The sequence below is a fragment of the Megalopta genalis genome, chromosome 2 (genome assembly GCF_051020955.1).
Source record: "Megalopta genalis isolate 19385.01 chromosome 2, iyMegGena1_principal, whole genome shotgun sequence".
Lineage (NCBI taxonomy): Eukaryota > Metazoa > Arthropoda > Insecta > Hymenoptera > Halictidae > Megalopta > Megalopta genalis.
The window spans coordinates 36543444-36566149 of NC_135014.1; the positions used below are offsets into that span (position 1 = coordinate 36543444).

At 44.5% G+C, this 22706-nt stretch overlaps 1 protein-coding gene across 9 annotated transcripts in view; it reads left to right on the forward strand.

Moving 5' to 3' along the window:
* The window catches only part of NfI (Nuclear factor I), a 109861-nt gene that overhangs the window by 31933 nt on the left and 55222 nt on the right, over positions 1–22706 (forward strand). For all 9 annotated transcript variants that reach the window (XM_033478735.2, XM_033478740.2, XM_033478741.2 and 6 more), the window contains 2 exons: positions 21541–21732; positions 22494–22677. In XM_033478735.2, coding sequence (XP_033334626.1) covers positions 21541–21732; positions 22494–22677 — 376 coding nt within the window. The remainder of the gene's footprint in view (positions 1–21540; positions 21733–22493; positions 22678–22706) is intronic.

Genomic DNA, 22706 nt, shown 5'->3' on the forward strand with positions numbered 1-22706 from the left:
CCGACGGGAAGATCTTTTCGACAATTTCCTCGGTTTCCCCACGGTTCACGGAACTATCCGCGTTCGCTGCGCGACGATCCGCACCAGCCAGTAGATTCGCGGGAGAGAATCGGCTGGTCGCGTCGGTGCTCGACATTAAATTAAACTGCAATCTGAAATCGTCGTCGCCATTGTCGCGGCAGAGAATCGAGGAAATATCGCGAGCGGAACGAGCGAGCTCGGGCTAAATAAATCTGTCCGGCGAGACTCCGGTTCCGCGGCGGCGGCGGCGGGGCACCCGCGAAAATAAAGGGGTGTGCGGAGGGGTTGGGATTCGGTTGCCCACACCCCCGAAGAACAGGACGAAGAAGAAGAGCGACGCCGGTGTCTCGGGGACGAATGAATTATACCAGACGACGGGCTATCATCTCGCAGCACGAGCTCTCTCAGATTAGAAAACTCCCGGGCCGTCTCTTATCCGGACGTATCGGATCCTGGAATCGTCCTGACGACGAGCCCACTCGCGGTTTCATCACCGATCCCTCGTAATTTCGTCCACGGAGATTGTTTTACGGCGAACTGGGCCGAGCCTCAACTTGTCCCGGTTAAATTAGGTTCGGCTTTTTTGGGAACCTCGAACTTGCCCGTCGAGCGCCATGACGGCCGTTGCATAGTAATTTTTGGTAGGTTAGTTCGCCTTCGTTGTGGTAGACTTATTTCGGCCGTTTAAATCGGCTAATAACTTTCGGAATCTTTTAGAAGTTTAGTCACAAAACTAGATTTTCATATTTTATTCTTATTATTATTGTTATTTATTTACTGGCTAATAGACTCTTTTAACACCGAACCTGCCGAGATCTAAAAGCGACTAATAAACATTACCTCATAAGAATTACAAGATGGAATTTGTGTGCCAGAATAAAGAAATATATTCAACGATGTTGAAGTCAAAGATTTTATTCAATTATGGAATAAAAGACGTGAAACCGTTCATTTGACCGGCGGTGGTAGGTTCAGCGCGACGCAATGTTTGCATCATGTTGCATCGGAACAGTGTTCCCAGAAGAGTCGACAGTATTTTATTCGAAGCGTTACCGCTTACTTAGCGAACAAAAAGGTCTAATTCCCAGAAGATCTCGCTGCTCGCGTCGACATTAAAGCGAAGCTACGAGGACCGTTTTATTCGGGAAAATCCGTGGAAGCCATGGCTCAGCGAAAACACCTCTCGCATATTACTATCGGGAGGGCGCAATATATGAATCGGCGGGGCGAGATCGCGGGGTGGATGGGGGTGTTCCGGTGACACAGGTTAAGGACCGAGTTGGGTATCCCGGAGGATGTTCGCGTTCCCGTGGCTCAAAGGGCGCGGAACGAATCGGCCGGAGGGCGAATGGCGTCGGTAATAGACGTGGGATGGGGGTTAAACGGGGCTGATACTCAAGAGAGAAAAGAAAGAAGAGAGCGAGAGAGAGAGAGAGAAAGAGAGGGAGAGAGAGAGAGAGAGAGAGACGGTCGCGACGGCCGCTGCTGGGAGGGGTTGTAATATTTACAACACTCTATGCAGACCCCGGAATTGCCTATAAAGAAATCGCGGAGTCGCTTTGTTCGCGTCATAACGTAGTAACGTAAGGGGCCAGCAGCTATACACTCGGGAACGATGCCAAATTAATAAATATATTCCAGTCTATCCCAAGCTCGAGCCTCTTCTCCTCCGCCACCCCCCGTGTACCAGCTATCGACGTCCACCGATGCGGCCCGTCCCCCTTGGAACCAGAACCCGCTACCCACCTATGGGCTTCCCATAAATTTTCGATCAACGCACAAACCCTCTCTCTCTCTCTCTCTCTCTCTTTCTCCCTTTTTCGAACCACGATATCCAGCCTTTTTGGTCCGCGAGTGCATGTGCATACACCGGCACTCGAGAACTCCGGGAAAAGGATTCCGATTTATGCCCGGCGGCTTCCGAAGCTTCTTCGCTATACTAATTTATGGGGGACCCTTGCGGCTTTTTTCCGACGTTTTTCCACGAAGCCAACCCCGGATATACCGTTGGCAGATTGTCGGCGGTTGTCGCGAGATTTTCGGTGCCGCGAGCCACCCCCCTTTTCGAGATTTATCGACGGGAATTTGTTTGCAAGGCAGCAGAATTAAATCTACCGATTCAGTCGGATCTGCGGCGGTTTGAAATGGACTCTTCATGGTTGTTCTAAGTGGAAAAGCATCAAAGACGCTTCGTTTCTCACATTTCTCGATGTAACAATCGACGATATATTTTCAAATTATTCGCAGCTCACCCCCGCCATCATTCAGATTGTTTAAATTAAGATGAACATATATTTCCAAGCTCTTGATCATCCCAAGGGTAGTTTCCAATCAACTGCGATCAACCAAAAAAAAAATATTCGCACGTAAAGCTATTTTTATCATTCTCCGATAAAAATAATCGAAACAACTCAAAATCGCGGACGAATCTCGCCGGGATGATTTCCCAGTAAAAAGCATCAACTGTACAGAGCCGATATCCAGCAGCGTTCGCCGAAAATCACTGTACAACGATCCGGAAGCGTCGATGCGAGCATTGACGTCGGTTCGACGTGACCACCGTCCTCCTCCCTTCTCCTCCTCCTCCCCCGACAATTTTTTCGTAGCGGGGGTGGCTCGGGGGTGGACGGAAAATTTCCTGCGGCCAGGTGAGCTCATTTCCCCGGGCTTAATTCCCGTGACACGAGTTACACCGCGTATGCACGATTTTGATAGGATAAGCGGGCGTAAACACGGGCAAACAGAGTCGCGACAGAGCGGAGAGAGCGCCGAAAACCGAGGACCCCCGCAGTCGAAAAACCGAATCGATAGGCGCGTGTTGCCCCGCACACGTGCGCGCTATCCCGACTGCCTACCCGGAAACAAAAACCTAAACGGGACGGTCGAATCGTTGCGAATTACTTTCCAGTTGTCGTCGAATTTATTCCGCTGGAATCAGAATTTTTATCGGGGATCGTTTATACCGAAGAGCGACGACATTTTCGAAATAGCAATTGCGAGCGTAATTGGTCTATCGGTAACTGTAGTTCGGTCAACGAGATATGAGTTATTAAGTGTAATAAAACTAAGTACATAAAACTGTATTTCTCCTTTTAATAGTCTGAATTATTTGGGAACAATTAATTATTAGGAACCATATTTTTGGAATAATGTTTGAATAACGCTGCATTTATCTCTTCTCATATCTTCACTTCTATGTATTTCTTTTATCTATGTTTGCCATAAATGCATAAAATTCGCAGACTGTTTATTAGTAGTGTGCTGACGGTTTAAAACTGTTGGAAATGAAGTGTCGATCTCAGGGGTAGTTTCTAGCTGCCGGATTAATTCATATGTTTCAAATGTATTCACTGTAATTACAGCGGACTGTTCATGCAATTTAAAACATTTTGTATTAATTACAAGATGCAGGAATTTAAATAGATGTTTATTTCTTCTCTTGATGATTTTAATGAACTTATGATAATACAACAGCATCTTTGAACTCATTAAATATTTCCAGTTTTACATTTAATCTCCTGTTCTTTGTCATATACTGATTCTTCTCGATAGACAGATTATAATGTACATATTATTCTAAGATAATTGATTGACGGACGGTTCGTCCAAGGAGAGACGGAAAATTTAATTTAACTTAATTTATTTATATTTTTACAATACATAACAAAAACTTATATCAATACCGACAGAGAATCAGCATTTTAAGTAAAGAGTTTACGTAAACTCGTTTCGAATTTTGTGATATTGGCTACAGATATACTATTCCATGTATCTATGTAGGTATTTTATGAATGTACATATATGTATGTTTAGATTTGATTATATAGTAATGAATATCGCTCACAACAGTTCATAACGATGAGAACAAATGGGTCCTGTCTCATAGAAATCAATAAAATGCGTACAACAGATTGGAGAATTTCAGAATGCTCGAATATATAATCTAGCAAGGCCAAACGCAGCTTCTATTTTATCTGGAGCATCGCAGGGCCTCTCTAATTTTTATTACAGCGGACCGCTGCATGAAAAATTGATATTAACCGCCGGGCCAATTATGAGGCAACGCGGGCGTAGATAAGCGGAGATAAAAATTTCGCGCGAATAACTCGGATAAAAGTTGCGCCCGATAATGCCGTGCCCCGTTATAGATTACAGTCTGTATACACACACGAGGCTGGCCTGAATCGAACCCTCCTCTCCCCTTTGAATACGAGAAAGTCGCAGCAGGGATGAGTTGAGAGACGAAGCGAGAAAGAGAGCGAGCGAGCGAGAGAAAGAGAGAGAGAGAGCGAGAGAGCGAGAGACAGGCGTCCTATCAAAGACATTTTTCCGAGCGCAATCCGTCTTCTCGAAGGGGAGGAAGACTCGGCGTAGAGTCTGGAGCCAATTGTCGATTACGTAGCGCCGCGGAATTGCGTTCCCCGCTCGCTTTATCGTTCCCGAAACCTTTTCGCATCGTTGTTTTATCGTCCGACGTTAGGTCTAGGGGCCGGGCGTTATTACGTTGCGTCGGGAAACAAGAGCGATGATGGATCCTCCGCGACGAACAAGGTTATTCTCGTCGGCCGGCTTGTTTCCCGGCTCGTTCCGCCAACGGCGGCAAATATTTATGCGATAATTAATCGCGGGGAAAAATCGCGGACCCGATGCCTGGAACATGGTAACGAGTCGTGATGGAGACAGATTTTCTCCGGGAATCCTTGGAAATCGTTCTACCGCGTTGCTGCTTCCGTTTCCATTTTATTTCGGTCGTTTTACTCGGGATCCTCTGTTCGCGACGAGTCTGTCGAACTGTGACACCGATCTCATTCTCATTTTACAGCCACTGGCAGAAAGTATCCGACCGGACTGAGAGTTCGTTATTATTAGACTGCGGATCTCTATGCAAAATAAAAGTTGTCCGCATTAATCGCATGACATGGATATTTTTCTTCTCTAATCATTTTAATAAGGTCAACTAAATACCGTTGTCTTCATTGCTAGAAGAGTTGCAGCATTTTACTGTGCTGTTTAATTTATTTATTAACAATAGGATTATGTGTTATATTTAGATAGAGAGGATATATTACAATATACATTGTGATATATACATAATAATTTTTTATATTTTATTTTATTATATTATATTTATTTTATTATTACATATAATAATTTGAATGTTAGTTCAAATGTTAGTTCCTTTCCTTTGAACTAACATTCAAATTATTTGTTCAATATAATTAAATTCACGAGCAACGAAGCCGGAGGACTCAAGCTCTAACACGAGACGAGATTTATCGTCATAGGACTCGTTTTTACGAGATTGAAACATTTTATGCACCGTCAACTAGTCAAAAATCGACCATTTAACGTAGACTTACTCTGTGCCCGCGATACGAGGACGTCGGACGTTTTTGAGGTCGCTGGAAGAATTAACGGAAGGGCAGATCGCGAGGCCTAGGGCTCGGATCGTCGGTTTCTTGCGCACGAATTAGGCTGGTCGCGAATAGTATTCCATTCCCGAGACAACGGGGAATGGTCGAATCGAAGCGTGAAGGAAATTCCCCGCGAAACAGCACGTGGCACGGGAAGTCGCGTGCACATGGCCGACCCAACCTTGGTCCGTCGGCTGCCAAAGATTCGTAAACCCGTAATTCGGTACGTAGGGGGCTAACCTTGTTGATTTGGCGTACGCCAAGAACCGGCCACGTGCTCCCGCCGGCCACGTACACGCTTCCTTTCTCTTCTCCAAACATCTTCACGGCCCCTGGCAACATTCGTTTCAATATTCATTCCTCCGTTCCGCGCCGTCGGACTATTTATTCCAGCTCCACATATATTCAACCCTATGGACATACGATGACATATACGAAAGTATTCGAGCGTTAGAATAATTTTGACTTCTACGCCGTATATTTAAATAAATAAATGTACATTAAAGGGAGAACATTTTTTTATGATATATTAAAGTAGAGTGTACAAATGTCAAAATATATAAAACTTTCGATTTAGTATAAAACGTTGCATGATTAATTAAAAAGAATATAGAAAAACTATCGAATTTACACGTCACATAAATATTCGGACGCCTTATAAAATAAAGTTAAAAGATTATAAAAATAAATTTATCTTAAATTTTTACTACTAGTTTGATAGCTCGATTGTTTAATAATACCTTCGAAGAAGTTTGACATTTTTATAATATCAAAGACCACATTTTCTACGTCAACGGATGAACCCTTTTTGCACTCGAATTTATTTTAACTCGGAAACCAAGACAGTTCTGTCAACTATGTCTTCTTTTTACAATTGTTTTTATTTTATGCATTAAACATAGATAAATCTAACGTTGTGCAGATCATTTTGAAGAATCATACAGCAATATTTAGTGACAGTTTCTTATGCAAAGGGTAACAGTACCGATGAAAATCGCCTTCATCACGGAAAACGCGGGCAACTCTCACCATTCGCCGACAAACAGAGTTTCAAACAGAAATATCTTTCTAAGGGTCGCAACAAGAGAGCGAAAGGGTTGATTCAGCAGTTCGTGCGCGTTAAATAAACTTCCCCGGGAAAAGTGCACTCGGACGAATTTCAGCCGGGGAAAGAATTTCGCCCAAGGAAATTTATATCCGCTGGTGTAACTCACCCCAAGGTGACGCGCAGCATGCCCGCGGAATTTTCTACGAGGTGGTTCGTCGCGAGGGTCGAGAGTCCCGTTGGAATCAAGAAATCCGAAACACGGTAGCAGCGGCGTAGGTTCCGAGGGAATTTACGGGAGCGGGGTTGCGGCAACCCTGTCGGGGCCGAGGAACACCGGCGAAAAAAATTCGAAATCCAGCAAAAATTGTATTTCTCCGCGCCGGGTGTGTCTAGTCGACTATAATTCGGACAATTCCCTGGCCCGGTAACGACGCAACGGTCATAAAGGGGCGGCCCGCGGGAGGGAGGCGAGACTGCGGGGAAGTTTTTGAACGAGCTCAGCCCTTTAACACGCGTTACGGTGTAATTTCAGCGGCAGGATCGCTCTAAACGATATTCCAGGGCAACGAGAGGACGCCGGGCCGCCGAGTCTCGAAACTTTTCCACCGGTGGTTTGGGGCAGACACGCCGCTTTTCCTGGAGCTTTTCCTGGACCTCTTCCTCGAGGTTTCACGACGAGAGAGAGAGAGAGAGAGAGAGAGAGAGAGAGCGACAGGCACTGGCTGCTCGCGGCGGTGCGTTAAGAAACGGACCGTCAAGGAGACGCCGGCGCCAAGGCCGACCACGGCGGAGTTTTAATATTTAGATTCAATTACGAAAAGAAAGAAGGCATCGTTATGCGGCAAATTGTCGCAGCCTGCTGGACCGCGAAGAGGGGCGCAGTCTCCCCTGACAGAGGGCTGCAGGGAAAAACCGGCCGGAGGGTGAGAGGCGCGTTATATCGCGGCGTAATGGACGCCTCGAGAGCGTTTTTCGGGTGCTTACTTCGCGAAAGTTATTGTTATTGGAGACACGAGAAACGGCCCGGCCTTCGGGGTGGCTTCCCTTCCTTCGGGGTGAAGTGCTTCTTGCCCTCTGTACATTATTTTACAATTAAAAAAACCCGGCGAGTGTCGTCGGCAGATTTTTCTCCCGCTTTCCGAATTAATTCGCCGGAAGGTTCAACCCCTGTCGATTCACTTTGGTAATCTTCCGTTTCGACCCCTAACTTCTCTGTTTTTACGTTCTACGGTGAAATTGATCTTCTCCAAAAATCACTACAACAAATTGCTACAACAAATTGTATACGTATAAGAATAATCCACGAAATAGACAATGTTCAGGAAAATTCACCCTTTTAACCCTGATCGGAAAAACAGACTCTGAATGGAAGATTTGTATCGAACCCTTAAAATTGATCTTAACAAACGCACCCGTTGAACAAATTTCGCAAATAAAATTATTTGGAGAATAAGAAGAACAGTTTAACCACTAGGTAACTGTTCATTACTGAAACAAACCACGGAACGCATAATGAGCAGGAATACAAATTTACCCCATTGGTATAAAGGATTCTGGATCGAAAATGATAAGAAAATTCAAGAGCCAGACGATCGTACGTAAAATGTTGGAATTTCTCCGAAACTCCTGCGTATCAACCCTTAAAATTGATCTCAAGAAATACAGCCCTTGAACGTGTTTCAAAATCGGAAACATTGCATGTGCAATTAAATGGCTTGCGAATTAAATTATTAGAGAATAATGAGAACAATTGAACCACTACGTAAGAAGAAATTAAAGGGAAAGCAAATTCACCCTAATCCACTCAAATTTGTCGAAATTTACGCCATCGGTATGAATGATTCAGGATCGAAGATGACAAGAAAACTCGAGCGCGAGACCGTCGAACCACCCTGTAGAAAATGCCCGCGTGCATCGGCCGTTTGTCTGTGTGTGTCGACTGTAAATGCGCCCGCCCCCGCTCGGCCCCGCCACCCCCCGGCAGGGATGGCGAAGAAGGAAGGGGGAGGTTGACCCCACTCCGAAAATGCTCAACGGCGTCGTTGGTGTCGCCCCACCGCCGCGCCGCCTTCGGAGGCTCCCCTCCCTCCCCCCGCGGCGAATCCCGTCTAGCAACCCCTCTCCCGACGCCGCAGCGAAGTTACACAGAGAGAAGAGGCTCACGGGCTATTTTCAAGCGCGGGAAATAAAGCGCAGACCGCATTTTTAGCCTAACGGCCGACGGTCAGCTCGTTTTCGCCTTTCCTCGCGCGGCAACCAGCGCGCCCCGGGGCTGCTAAAGAGGGCCGAGGCTCTGTCTACCCCCGCCGGGGGTTAATTGGGGTCGCGTAATTGAGCAGACGCGATTAGGGCGCGGTTTCTTTTTCCCTCGCTACCCGTCGGATTTTGATTTCTCGCGCCCGCTAATGTCTCCCTTCCTTAATGAACCTCTGATTGGTTTTTCCCTCTGCTTTTTACGGCATCACCGTGCTCTTAGGGTTGTTTGTCCCTGGGAACTTTTGTCGACGGAAAATGCTCTAAAATTAGTTTAATTTGGCGTAAATGTGTGGCCTAGTTAAAGGGTAACAGTTTTGTTCGAATTAAACTCTGCCCTGGGGTGTAGGGTTGTTGGAGGGTGGAATGGAGTCTCGGAATTTGATAAAGGTTGAAATTGGGGCGACAGTCTTCTTGCTCTTTAATGTCGCACTGTCACACTGGGTCAAAATGTCTCACATTGTTTGTGGAAAAACTGAAATTAACGATTAATTCAATGCAGGTACATGGAAGTGATATATCGAGTTCTAATTAAGGAAACTATGTTATAAAATGTTCAAAAATTACATTCTTGAATATTTGGATCTCGATGGTATTGCTAGTTTTTGGGTGACAGTTGCTTGAAAATTGTATGACGTGCGTGCTTCGCTTAGGAAACTTGACAGCGGAGGGTTAAAGAACTCTTTTCGTTTGACTCTTTGTATCTTGGTTGGCCAGAATTTTCGAACGATGTATCGAAACACTATTGCATTGAGTTCTTCCGATCTTCGAAATCGAGTTCAGCCGCTTTTTCCTTCAACCTTCCGCGAACCAGGTGAAGAAAGCGACGCGAGAGAGAGAGACGCCCGGAACCATGCGGGATTAATTATTTACAGCCAATGCCGCAAAATTCAAAGCAGGTATCTTTGTTTTGTATTGTAACATGAATTCAATACAATTAAATACAATTAAGTAAATGAAATAAAATAAAATAAAATAAATTCAATTAAATTAATTAAATTAAATTATACCATTTGAATAAGGATACATGTTGAAATGATACTTTCATCGATAATGCAATAATGGCTCTCAATAAAATCTCAATAAGAAGAACATCGATGTTGTATAAACAAACGATCCATTATTGATAGCAAAAACATAGAAATTTGTCCATTTTTGACTCAGTCAAAAATGTCCGTTGGCGTGTACCTTGTAACAAAACACCGCAGTTTTAAAAACGCTGGAGATAATATCTATCGGAAGGTTAAACATCGTTGAAGCTTAGTTGTCGACGTCGACGGACGTCAGTGACAGCCTGTGCAAGCACGGAAAATTTTGTCGAGGAGAACACGGTGACGGAACGCCGCAGAATCGCGTTTCTCAAGGCCGTCGAAATTCGGCTCACCCGGTAGACGGTATCGCGCGTACGTTGGCTAAATTCATTCGCGGGGCAGAACGACCGTAATACGTAATTTCGGTGCACGCGAATTCGAGGATGCGCTTAATGCAGTGGGCACACGTACGGGAGCATCGCGCGATAGTGCGGGTAGAATGTTAAAAGGCCGACCCGGCTGAAGAGAAACGGTAGAAAAAAGGAAGGGAAAAAGACAGGTGGAGAGAGATAGGCTCAGGGAGAGAGAGAGAGAGAGAGAGAGAGAGAGAGAGAGAAGCGCTTGTAAAAAGAGAGAAAGAGGAAGAGAGAGAGAAAGAGAGAGAGAGAGAGAGAGAGAGGAACGCGACACACGGTTCGAAGAAGAAATTGCCGGTGAACGAAACGCAGGAAGTTTGAGCGGCCGCGATTCGATTATGCGAGCGTGTGCAGACACGCGGGTTTCACGTTTCACGCGGGCCCGATCGCACAGAGAAGTCTTTGACGCGGCACCAATTAAGTCGTCCTGCCCGATCGTCTATTCTAGGCGGCCGATTGTTACAAATTAGAGCCGGCTTTCTGAGCACCAAACGCTTTGAGCCTGTTTCACCCGCGAGCAACGATCCCCGGAGCCTCCGATCGAGTTATGTAAGTTGCTGCAGTGTTGTCGTCGCACCCAACACTCCGCTCCTCGTCGACTCTGCCGAGTCGAACACCTATCCGCAAATCGATTACGCCAATTTCTAGCCGTTCCTCCCGACCGGCCGCCGAAACCTTCTTTTTCCGCTCGCTTTAATTCATTGGTCGTCGTGTCGAAGCCATCACACTGTCCAAAACTATTCGAAACTAATGTCTTACAAGTAATTATGTTTTCGTCAAATTTATTTGACGCGTCGTTTCTTGAATATCGTATCATTCGAATCGTCGATACTTTAGAAAATAGCCGAGAAAGGAAATCCGGCGTTAACGAAGAGAAATTTGAACGATGTATTGGTGCAGCTTGTTGCCTGTGTGAGAACAAACCATACCACTGACTTCATTGTGAATATTCATTCAATTGCGAGTATTCATTTAATTGCGAATATGAGTTTAATTATGAATATTGCAATAATGTTACTATTTGGATGCTTATCGTAACATGTCACCGTATAGATTCATTCGACAATTCTGATTGAATGAATGCAGGAAACAAAAATGTGATTCATGATAGAGAAGTTCATGATAGTTGCGGTGAATAGCCTGCGGATTCTTTGTATTTGTAACAAGAATTAACAATTAAAATACGAAACGACACAAATGTTAGAAAAACCTCAATTTTCCAACCGATTAAAATGATTAAACAACGAAATGGATCTTGTATTATAATTAGTGCAGAGAATTTATATGTTGGATAAAAAACCGCGGTCTGTTAGAGTTTGTTGCGAAATGCGTCAACGAAACGAGCGCAAAGAGATTCTCTTGAATGGCAACTGTCTCGAAAATGGAGAACGGACCCGGCCAGTCAATTTCCAATTAGATCACGCCGCGAAAAAGGCCCCCGGTTCTTGCCGTTCGAGCGTTTCGCGTCCACGGAGCGGATCGAAAAGAAAGAAAAACAGTGGCGCACCTCCGGAACACGGGACGCAACAGCTGCCGGCGATTTATTTTGGATTTGCCGCGAGCTGCGAATACACGACGCCGTGTGACACGACGCATACCTGCCTCGCGGGCTCAAACGAACACCAGGTTTGTTCTCTTACCTTCTTTGTCGATTCTGCGGAAAATCATCGTCGAAACAGACCGGGTTTGAGACCTGAGCTCCATATAATCCGCAAACACGTATTTAGAAATTATATATATATATATATATATATATATATATATATATATATATATATATATATATATATAGAGAGAGAGAGAGGCTGTATAAAACGGTGTACAGCAATTTCATCCTAATTCGCGCTCAGATTGCGCACAAAAATGGACAATTTGGGAAGAGGGGATACGCTTATTGATAAGCCTTGTGGCTCGTTTTTATAGTTACCGATTGTCAACGACTATAAAAACGAGACGCAAGGCCAAATAATCGTATCTCCTCCTCCCATAATTCTCTGATAATTCCAAAACGAGTAGATACCTAAAAATCGCAACCAGAGGCTGCAGAAATGTCTGACAGTTCTTGGATCTTTCAGACCGAGTCTGAGATCCACGTCGCAAACAAGTCAAGCACAGTCTCGATTATCTGAACCTCCGATGTCTGAATTCGCTGTTAACCAAACGCGTTTCACATATAAGACAGATGATTCCCAGGGTGTGATCCGTATGCAACACTCGTTATAAAAATCAGAAAGGATTCGATCTAGTTACTGTATCTAATTAACTGTTCTATTATCGGGAACGGGACACCGACGAATTTCCCAGATGAATTCTGATGATCGAGGTTACTGTACCTGAAATTCGTAGACAGTGGCTGGAGAAATGGGTAGCAGGTCTCGAGAAGATTGTCGGAAAATCTCGAGTCGATCGTTCGCCGGCTTAAAAGCTCGTCCACGAGCAAAAACCGCTGTCAAAGAGCCTCGCGATTGTGTCCACGTGGAAGGAAGCCGAAAGAGAGAGAGAGAGAGAGAGAGAGAGAAAGAGAGAGAAGGAAAAGAGAGCTCGAAGTGGCCGAGTAAAGCGGAGGCGGAGGGTACAGCGGCAACCTGTTTCGCTTTTGTTTCACCCTCTTTCCCTGATTCTTTGGTCCTGGTCGGTGGACGAGGTCGGCCGCGTAGGAGGCTGAAGAGGAGGAGGTGGTGGTGGAGGAGGAGGCGGAGGAAGAAGAAGAAGAAGCAAGCGCAGGACCTCGGGATGTAAAACGGAAATAGAAACGGGCCGAGGCAGCGTCGATGCTCTTCCGCGTTCCAACAATCGGGCCGCGGATCTCTCTTTCTTGCTCTCTCGGTTGCTTCTGTTGCTCCCTCTCCCTCTCCCTCCCTCGCCCTCTCTTTCTCTGCCGCGTGTTCCGTCCACCCCCGCATTCACCGGTGTGTCTCGCAGGCAGCCGGTTGTTCCTTGGTCGGCCAGAGGCCCTTTGTTTCTTCGCCGGTGGGATATTGCGATTGGTAGGCGGCGTCTGGTCCTCTCAGGATTACCTCCGGCCGATTCGCTGGCCCCCTTTTTAAGCCACTCTGCACGCCACTTCCGTTTCGATGTCGTCCCCGCATTCCCCGGATGTTTGTGCCCGAAATAGCTGCAGCTTTTGTGAATCCGTTTCTCTCCTCTCCTCTCTCTCTTTCTTTCCCTTTCTGTCTGTCTGTCTGTCTGTCTCTCTCTCTCTCTCTCTCTTTCTCTCTCTCTCTCTTTCTGACCGCCTCCCTTCTCGTGGTCTCACTGTTGCTGTTTCCCTTTCTCCCGTCCCCTCTCGCCTTCTCCCGTCTTCCTCCGAGCTTCTCTTTCAAGGCTGATATTGTCCGACAGCGTTTCTGGAAAATTTACTTTGCTCGCGCGCCGTTATCCGACGCGCCGCGACGCTCGAAAGCGCCTGCTCTTCGTTCTCGCGACGAATGTCGGGCAGAAATCCTGCTCTTCGATTCCTCGCACGACGATCTCATGATCCGAGCGATAGTCCGCGTGTTTGCATAATTGCTAGGCACTTGGAACGCTGCTGGGACTGTGTATCCTAGGCGAACAAATAATTGACCGTGTTATGCAAACAGAGCAGAAAGTAGTGCGCCAAGATCGACGCGGCAGTTGTATCGTTTCCGCGAGACTGTGTGCGCCAAGTTAGAAATCAATTAATCTCGAGTAGCTGCGATTGTACACAGCGGGTGGACGTTGAGAATCGAAGAGTATCGATGCATTAATTTCGCTAGTTTTTGTTCAAATTATTTACGGAACGAAAGACACTCCGAACTAGCTAACGTTCCTTGCAAAGGATGTACGCAATTTGTACTTCTCATGGTTTTATTTCTGCATTTGTACGGTTCGTCATTTTTATCATGAATGCATAAAATCTGCAGTCCAATTATCGCCAACCACGGAGCGATACGATCGCGACGAACTGTCAGTCGAACGACTCCGATTACTAAAATCAATTTGACGTTAAAGATCTCTTATATTCTTTTTATTATCAATATCTTTGGAAGCCCCTCAATGGGTGGCAGATTGAAGAACAACTTGTCTTCGTTCCGAAGAATCTCCAGGGACACTAGAAAGGCAGCGTGCAGTGGAACTTCGGATTCAGGATCGCAGAGAGATATGGAATATCGAGAGTATTCCGAGGTCCTTGTCGAAGGGGACGAGGGTCGCGTAACAACCGTGTGTCTCGCGAGCAGTCGGCACAATCCGTGGAGGTGGCGCTTATTTTCGGATAATCACGTCGACCGGGACAAATTGTCGTCGGCGGAAGCCGTTCCGGCCGTTCGTCCGCCGGGTATTTACGTTCAATTTCACTGGGCTGTATGTAACGAGGGCTCGTTGGCTCTCGAAGTGAGACGAATTCGATTACCACGGGCTCCGGTAGAAACGAGAGAAACAGAGAGAGATAGAGAGAGAGAGAGAGAGAGAGAAAGAGAGAGAGAGAGTAAGAGAGAGCTGAAAGAGACGAGAGAGTCCTGACTGGCTTCGAGACGATCGTCGTACCCGCGGCTGTACGTGAACGTCTTACAGAAAGAAAAGCATAAAAATGAACCGCCCTCGCCGAGATTTATTTACCTGGAGAAACTTACGGGCCTCTTATTCCATGCCCGGCTCGTCCGGCTCGGAGAATTCTCGCTCGATAGGAATCGACGGAATTAGAGAAACCGGCGCGGCGCCGCGGCCGATCGCTCTTCCAGATTTTCCATTTTCACTGGAAATCCCCTGGAAAAACTCCTCGGACGATCCTCATCGCGTCGAACGTTCAATTTCCAACGCGCCGGTGTGCCGCACCTTCGAACTGTTCGATCGAATTTAGAAATAAAACACGCGATTAATAACGTCGAATGAAACGATTCATTCATCATGATTGAGTTATCGGGTCAATTATTCGGTAGAACTTTTCCAGGGCGCTGCTGGCGCAGCGACGAACGCGTAGAACAAAGGGGAAATAGGCGGTTGCCCAAACCACGAATCTGTTTCCGCACGTCTGACAATGACCGGCACATTCTACTTGTCCCATTTTCAATAAATTATGTTATGCATTTCTCTCTGGGATGACCTTCCGTGCTCGATATTGGATATTCCGAAAGATTTAGGATAGATTCGGCGCTGCATTAAATGCAGATGCTCCATCTATTCGAGCTTTGGCTTGTCTGACCATGACTGGTGTGATCTACTAGACGTTTTATCTTCCGCAGTGACCTCCTCTGCTTGTTGTTCGGCATTCTACGGAATACGGTAAACGTTAAATGCCGATATTCGATTGTTTCTTTTAGTCCCTTATCTGACTGTCGACTGGACCAATCTACTTGCAGTTTATAAACTCTTTCTAGAAACATTTTATAATTTGTGCTACAGATTAGGTATCGTTAGAAATTTGTTCGTTGTCTGAATATATTCCTTACCTTGTATATCAAATTAATTATTAAGTTAATTATTAATTTAATTTAATTTAATTGTTAATGATTACTTATTATTCATAATAATAATACATAATATATAGTAATAATAATGATTATTATTATTGTTGTTCATAATTATTTATGCCACATCAAAAGAAGTATTAATATTAGTGTTAATACAGTCCGCCACTGGTAGTCTGAATCTGCTGAAACCTTCAAACTCGTCTGAAAATATTTCTGACTTTGTAGACGAAATTAAATATCATTCAAAATTATCTACGCCGCACATCAAAAACAGTATAAATGTCTCTATTCGTTCGGTCTGACACCGACTGTCTAAATCCGCTAACAGCTTCAAAATCGTCCAAAAGTATCCTCCGCATCGCGTACCAAAGCCCTCAGAAATTCATCTATGCCACATCACGACTAATAATAGCTTTATTGTTTCCGTCGGAATCTGCTTGCACATTACACTCATTACTGCCACTTAATCGAATTGAAAGCAACGAAATCTCGCGAGGATCGTTACGGAGGTGACGTAGAAATCCTGCAGTTTACAGATCAATCTTGGAAAGTAATTCTGGTCGGTTGGGAGGAATGATAAGGCTTCGAAGCAGAATCGAACGGTTCGGTCTATAATTGGACCGGTGTCTGACAACGACAGGTGCGATCCACTAGCGTTAGACCCGGGGCTCTCTCGCATTCGCGTTTTTCGCTGAAAATTTCAAGGCACGTACGTACACTCTCTCACGCACGGAAATGTCACGCGGACGCGGACGCGGACGACGACGACGACGACGACGACGGCGACGACGACGACGGCGACGACGACGACGGTTCGGCTCGACTCGGCTCGGCCGGGCCGGGCCGGGCACAGGCGAGTATCGCGCTGTGGGAGAGACCTGGTGCAGTTACGGTGCATCCTGCATAAACCCGATCAAGTATGCCGAGTGTGAAGGAGGGCCCCGCGAATGCACTGGCCACGCGAATATCGTGACATGCGTATGTACACCTAGGCGCGGCAGTTTACCTCGTTCACGCCGCCGATTTCTCGCGATGCTATTCCCGCTGGCCACGTCTACGTGTCTCAACGACCCCGTCCTCATCAACCCCTTCGCCTCTCCTCACGCTTCACCGATCTGTCGCACGCAGGGGCCTTGAGAAGCAGGACATCGAGCGAGAAATATATCTTCGAACGCTTTCTAGCAGTTTTTCCTCACAGAGTTGTCGTGGTCTTGTTTCTAGAATCTACCGGGAGGGTCTTGTTTCAAGTATCATTTCTGTAGAATATTCGACATGTTTTTAGATGATTTCGCAGCGCAAGCTTATGGCGATCTTCATGCTACTTGTGCGAGACGAATCTTTCGATGAAATCGTTTGATTTTAATTGGAATTTTTTAGATGGTAGATAAAGGACGGGATTCTTGAGAAATGGCGGGTTAGAGACACTGGACAAATCGATCAAGCTATAAAATACCTCCCGATATTCTTAGAGAAATTTCATAGAACACGGTATGCCCGATTAATCTCCGTAACGTATTCGCTATCAGCGTAACTAGCGTGTACAGCTACATTTGTTGTACTGAGTTCTTTCGTAAGCTATCTATTTAGAAAATCAAGATTACTTCTCTGCAACAACTCAATATATATCGCATTAAATACATCGAATCCTCTTATAAAGTATGAGAAATGACAAATGTCAAAGAGAAGCTATAATTCTGCAAATTGTGCGCTATGTGTTACAATTTTCACTAATTATATTCAAGAAATTAACTTGACGTTCCTTGCGTGAAATATAAAAATACAAAAAATCGTGAAGAGTATGTTGTGATCGTATGCAAAACGTAACACATGTGATCGTGTTAAATCGTATCTATACCGATGTAAATAATTAGAAAGATTTGTTCGATTTCTCGATTCCACTGAAAGTGAAATTTTCAAAGAATTAGTAGATTCAGACCAGAAGCCAGTATTAAAGACTAGGGCGGTTAAAAAGTGTAAGGATGACTGAAGTGTAAGCGTTGAAATGTTAGGATATGTCGTAAACAGCAGCGATAGTAGACGTTTTAGAAGAGGCGAAGGAACTATTATCGAAGTCTAGTACGTCGCAAAAAAAGGTTATTGGTGTGTCCGACTTACAGTTCGCGGGCAGCGAGAGCGCGAATAAAATTCCGATGCCCGGGCCGTTTCTCTGTCAGCAGCGTGTAGAAATCTCTCGCATCGCGGGCGGAGCAAGAAGAGGATCGTTGGTCGTCGTCGTCGACGTCGACGACGACGACCTAAGCGGAGCGCGTCGGCGCCGATTATGCAGCGCACGCCCGCGGCCCTCGTCACCCGTGGAATAGCAAATGCACGGGTGCATAAGGTCCCTGAGAAATGCATTGAAAGCGCGCGGAATGCATCGCGCGACCAGCGAAGAGCCGATCTATCCCGCCTAGCCCCTTTCTGCCACGCACGTGCGAGCCGCGAAACTTTGTGGAAAGGCAGAAAGAGGAGAGGAGGGCCCGCGTTTCTGCACGATCCGAGGCCCCGAGACCGACACACGCGTGCACAACCGACGATCGCGACGTTTCCCGGAGCACGAACCACCTCGGCGAATCGATCCGCGCCTCCGGAAAATTCTAGAGCGATCGCTCTCTTCCCAAAGATCATCCGGGAACTTTAATAGAACGCGGAGCTTCTTCGTTTCCAGGAATTTTCATTTCCTGAATTACCTCGCCTCGGTCTCGGCCAACGGATCTTCTCTATGGACATTGAATGGCAGTTTTGCTTTTCAAATGTTATTCACTGTCAATTATTATTCATTTACTAAGTAATTCAATATTAATGTGACATTGTTATTAATGTTATTATTAATTAATATATTAATATTATTAATATTGTTATTATTAATATTAATATACCAATATTATTATTAATACTAATATATTGAGAATATTAATTCAACATTAATTAAATATCATAAATAGTAGGTTTACGGAACCCGTGGAAATGACGGGTAAAATTGTAAAGATACATTTATGAGTTATTTATTTAATGTATTTCTTACTCGCGGCAAATATTACGATAACGCTTGTTAATAACTTTATAAAGACGTCATTCGATGGACATTTTAAAGGCAATTCTACTATTAGAAATAATTCCCTCGAGATTCTGGAAAAAGTTTTTCATAAAATGTTCACGATACTTTGATTTTTGCAAATGCTCTCTAAATATTGCAAGAATTCTTATGAAATTTTTAATAACATTGTGAATGCATCGTTTTATAAATATTTTAAAGGTGATTTTCTAGTAATTATGAATAATTCTTTTGATATTCTGGACATTGTTTTTCATAAAATATTCGCGATACTTTGATTCTTTGAAAGGTTTATAGATCGTTTATACAGACGCGTGCGCGCGCGCGCGCGTGTGTGTGTGTGTGTGTGTATGAAACTGTTAATAACGTTCGGTAGACATCCTCCTGGCGCATTAAAAATTCAATTCTACAATTAGGAAATGTTCCGAAAACAAATTTTCATAAAATGTCCAGCCTACTTTGCTTTTCGAATCTGCTCTCTAAAGACTGCAAAGATTCGTATGTGTAAAAATGGTATCATTGTGAAATATAACGATTTTGTCACGAAAACATAAGCGCTCTAATATCGCTAATATCGATTACCGGGATGTTTAGGTTTAAGACAAAACACGTTCAGGACTCACTGGCCTTTTCTGTTTTATCGATCGATATGCGTTCAACCGAGTGGAGGAGGAGACACTCTTCATCGAGCTCGTGTCGTGATTAGTCGCCAAGCTGGGATACGACCCTTTTATTTACGTTCATGTCCTTTTATGTTTCTTTCATACATAATTAACCCTAGAAAGATAACCATATGACAACGTACGTAAAAGATAACCATACGCTTCAGAGGCGCATGCTTTTCTAAGGCGTCAATTTTATACTAACAATGGATATTTATTTAAGTTAATCTAGTCATTTTAAAGGTTTGACATTATTGTAAAAATAAAATGCATTTATATTATATTTTTTTATATTTTAAGTAATTTTAAACTTAAATCACTAGACCTCTATGAAAAATTAACAAAAATCAACAGTCTTCGCAGGCGCCTCTGCGACGTAGGTTATCTTTCTCGGGTTAAACAGCCATGTCAACGTTAAACGTATCCAAAACTTGTTTCAATCCTATCAGTTATCCATCCTTGACAATCCGGTATATAAATGTTCCGGCGTCGTCGACATTACGATTCACGTGCACCAAACGGCGTAGGCTCCCTCAAGGACCCCAGCCGGATACAAAATGGCGAAGCTCAAACATCGCATTCGGATATCTTCGGTGCAGGCCGCATGCAGCGATATCGCGCGGCGTGTTTACGTACGGTGCTACCATACTCTTTCAAATTCCTACTATTTATATACTGACCCAGTAAACGCGTAGTCAACAACGATATAGTAAATTTCGAAAGCGGGTCGTTCCACTTCCGTCGCTCAACATCGACAATGCAGATGCGGCTGCCGTTCCGCGGGAGGAACCGTCCGATTGTGTAGCTCCGTCGTCGACGGCGTCGTCGGCTGCTTCGTCGATGGACGGGCGTCGGGGGTGGAAGGGAGATGAAGGGGGGAACGGGAGGTGGTCCGCGGAGAACACGTAGAACGCGAGGAAGGTCAAGATATCGGAGGAAAAACCGTGGGGGAGGGAGACACGCGACGTGATCCCGCATATCGTTTCGTCGAATAGTTTGAGGTCGCCGGTTCCTTTGGTCCCGAGCCATCGAGTTTGTAAACTCGAGAAACTTTCCGGATCAACAGCTGCCGCGGGACATCGATACGCGGAACTTCGGAATATGCTTCTTGTAACATTTATGATGCATCGGCTGCTCGGACCCCGCGACCCGCCGATCTTTCACCAGCTTTCCCCTAGGAAGTCGCCGGGTCCGGCTCCTGCGCGATTCACTCCACCGAACGATCGGCAGCCTCTTTATCCCTCTCGCTTCTAATGTGTGGACGAACGTTGATAGTTTATGGCGGAAGCGGTGTTCGGAGATTCATAGTCTCCGCGGTCATGGGAATTCTCCCGAACTTTGGACGGCAGCACCCGTTTCGTTTTAGCTGGACTCGTGCAGACCTGAAACCAGAGCTGACAAAATGTAATCTGATTAATGATTTATAATATATTATTTATATATTACATTATTATATTATATTATTATTATACATTAATATAATATATTATAAATATATATAATTATATATAATATAATAATATATGTTGTATATATTATTATTATATATATTAATTATATATTAATTATAAAATATATATTAATATATTTTATACTAATTTCGTTATCATTAATCAGATTACATTTCGCCCAACTGCTCTTAGCCCAATTACTATATCAATTAATTCTAATAACGAATGAGTTATACTCATGAATACTTAATCAGATTAAATTTTGTCCAAATCTGTTTGAAACTAATTCAAAATTTTAGGAAACTCTCAAACGATGAACCACTGATTCATTTGTATCTACTCTTCCACGAAGTAGCGCATCTTTTAAAACGCATTCTTTTATTTCTTTTTTGTCATTCCAGATAGCAGCAGAATTAAAATAAAAACATTTTAGTAATTCCACAGTAAACTAGTCCCTTTAACATTTAAACAAATTCATATTCATTTCTCGAACAGTCAATTCATTCGTTGAACAGTCCAATTTTAAGAAAATTACTGCGTTTTAAGAGGTGTTCGAATTCTTTTTGCTAGGGGTTGTATTTTTCTAATATTGTTGCTTGTACCTTCTATTCAATGCCAGAAGAAATCGTTACGTCGGTAAATTGATTTCTAATGACAGAATAGATCTGGCAGAGTCGAAGACTTTTGACGCGAATACGAAACGTAGCAAAGGATTTGGTGAACAGTGGTGGAATGACGACGCGCTTCGTTTCTGTTGCAGAACGAGAAGCTGGAGGTGAAACAGAAATGGGCCTCGCGGCTTCTAGGCAAGTTACGAAAGGATATCACGCAGGAGTACAGGGAGGACTTCGTGTTGAGTATCACGGGGAAGAGGCCAGCCATGTGTGTTCTCAGTAATCCTGACCAGAAGGGCAAGATGCGTCGGATCGATTGCCTGCGTCAGGCCGACAAGGTGCGTCTGACCACGAGCTCTCCGATCTACTTCGATCCTCTTTCCTGTATCGAAATTCCATTTAACGTTCTCCCCGAGATCTACACGATTTTAAAGCCGCCGAACGATCAAACCGATTCTATTTTATCACAGCAATTACAGAGATGCGTTCGTTAATCCACAAATAATAAAGAAAAGCTTCCAGCTTTAATATTATTTTACAAATTATTATCACAAATAGTAGAAAAAAGGCTTCCAATTTGTATATTATTTTACAAATTATTATCACAAATAATAGAAAAAAAGCTTTCAATTTTTATATTATTTTACAAATTATTATTGCAAATAATAGAAAACAGCTTCCAATTAAGAGAATTGGAATAACCAACATTTAAACGTTCAAGTAGACGTAAAAGCACAATAAAAATAAAGTTTCTCTTTCTTCGAAGAAATTGCTGCGATCGCAAAAATTCTAATTATTGTAACTGCCGCAACTTAACGGCGACGGGTTAAGAACGTGTTAAAAATCTGAGAAGAATCCGGGAATTCGATGTTGTATTATCGCACGCGTTGCTCTCGCCTCGCAATTACGAATTGGGATAGTTGAATCGGGATGGCCAGAGAACCGTCAGGGATCAACTACACATTCGACATCGAGTTCGAGGATCGAAGTACGTTCGAATAGTCGGAAGGGACGGAAATCGGTGTGGTCGGTTGTTGCCGAGGTTTCCGGTGGTTCGATCGCCGGCCAATAACGAGCCTGTCCGTCCGTTGTTCCGCAGGTATGGAGGTTGGACCTGGTGATGGTGATCCTCTTCAAGGCAATTCCGTTGGAGTCGACGGACGGGGAACGGCTTGAGAAGACTGCGGAATGCGCTCAGCCGGGCCTCTGCGTCAACCCCTATCACATCAACGTCTCCGTCCGGGAACTCGATCTCTACCTCGCCAATTTTATCACCAGCCACGGTAAGCGATCGCCCGCGCAATTCCTCGAT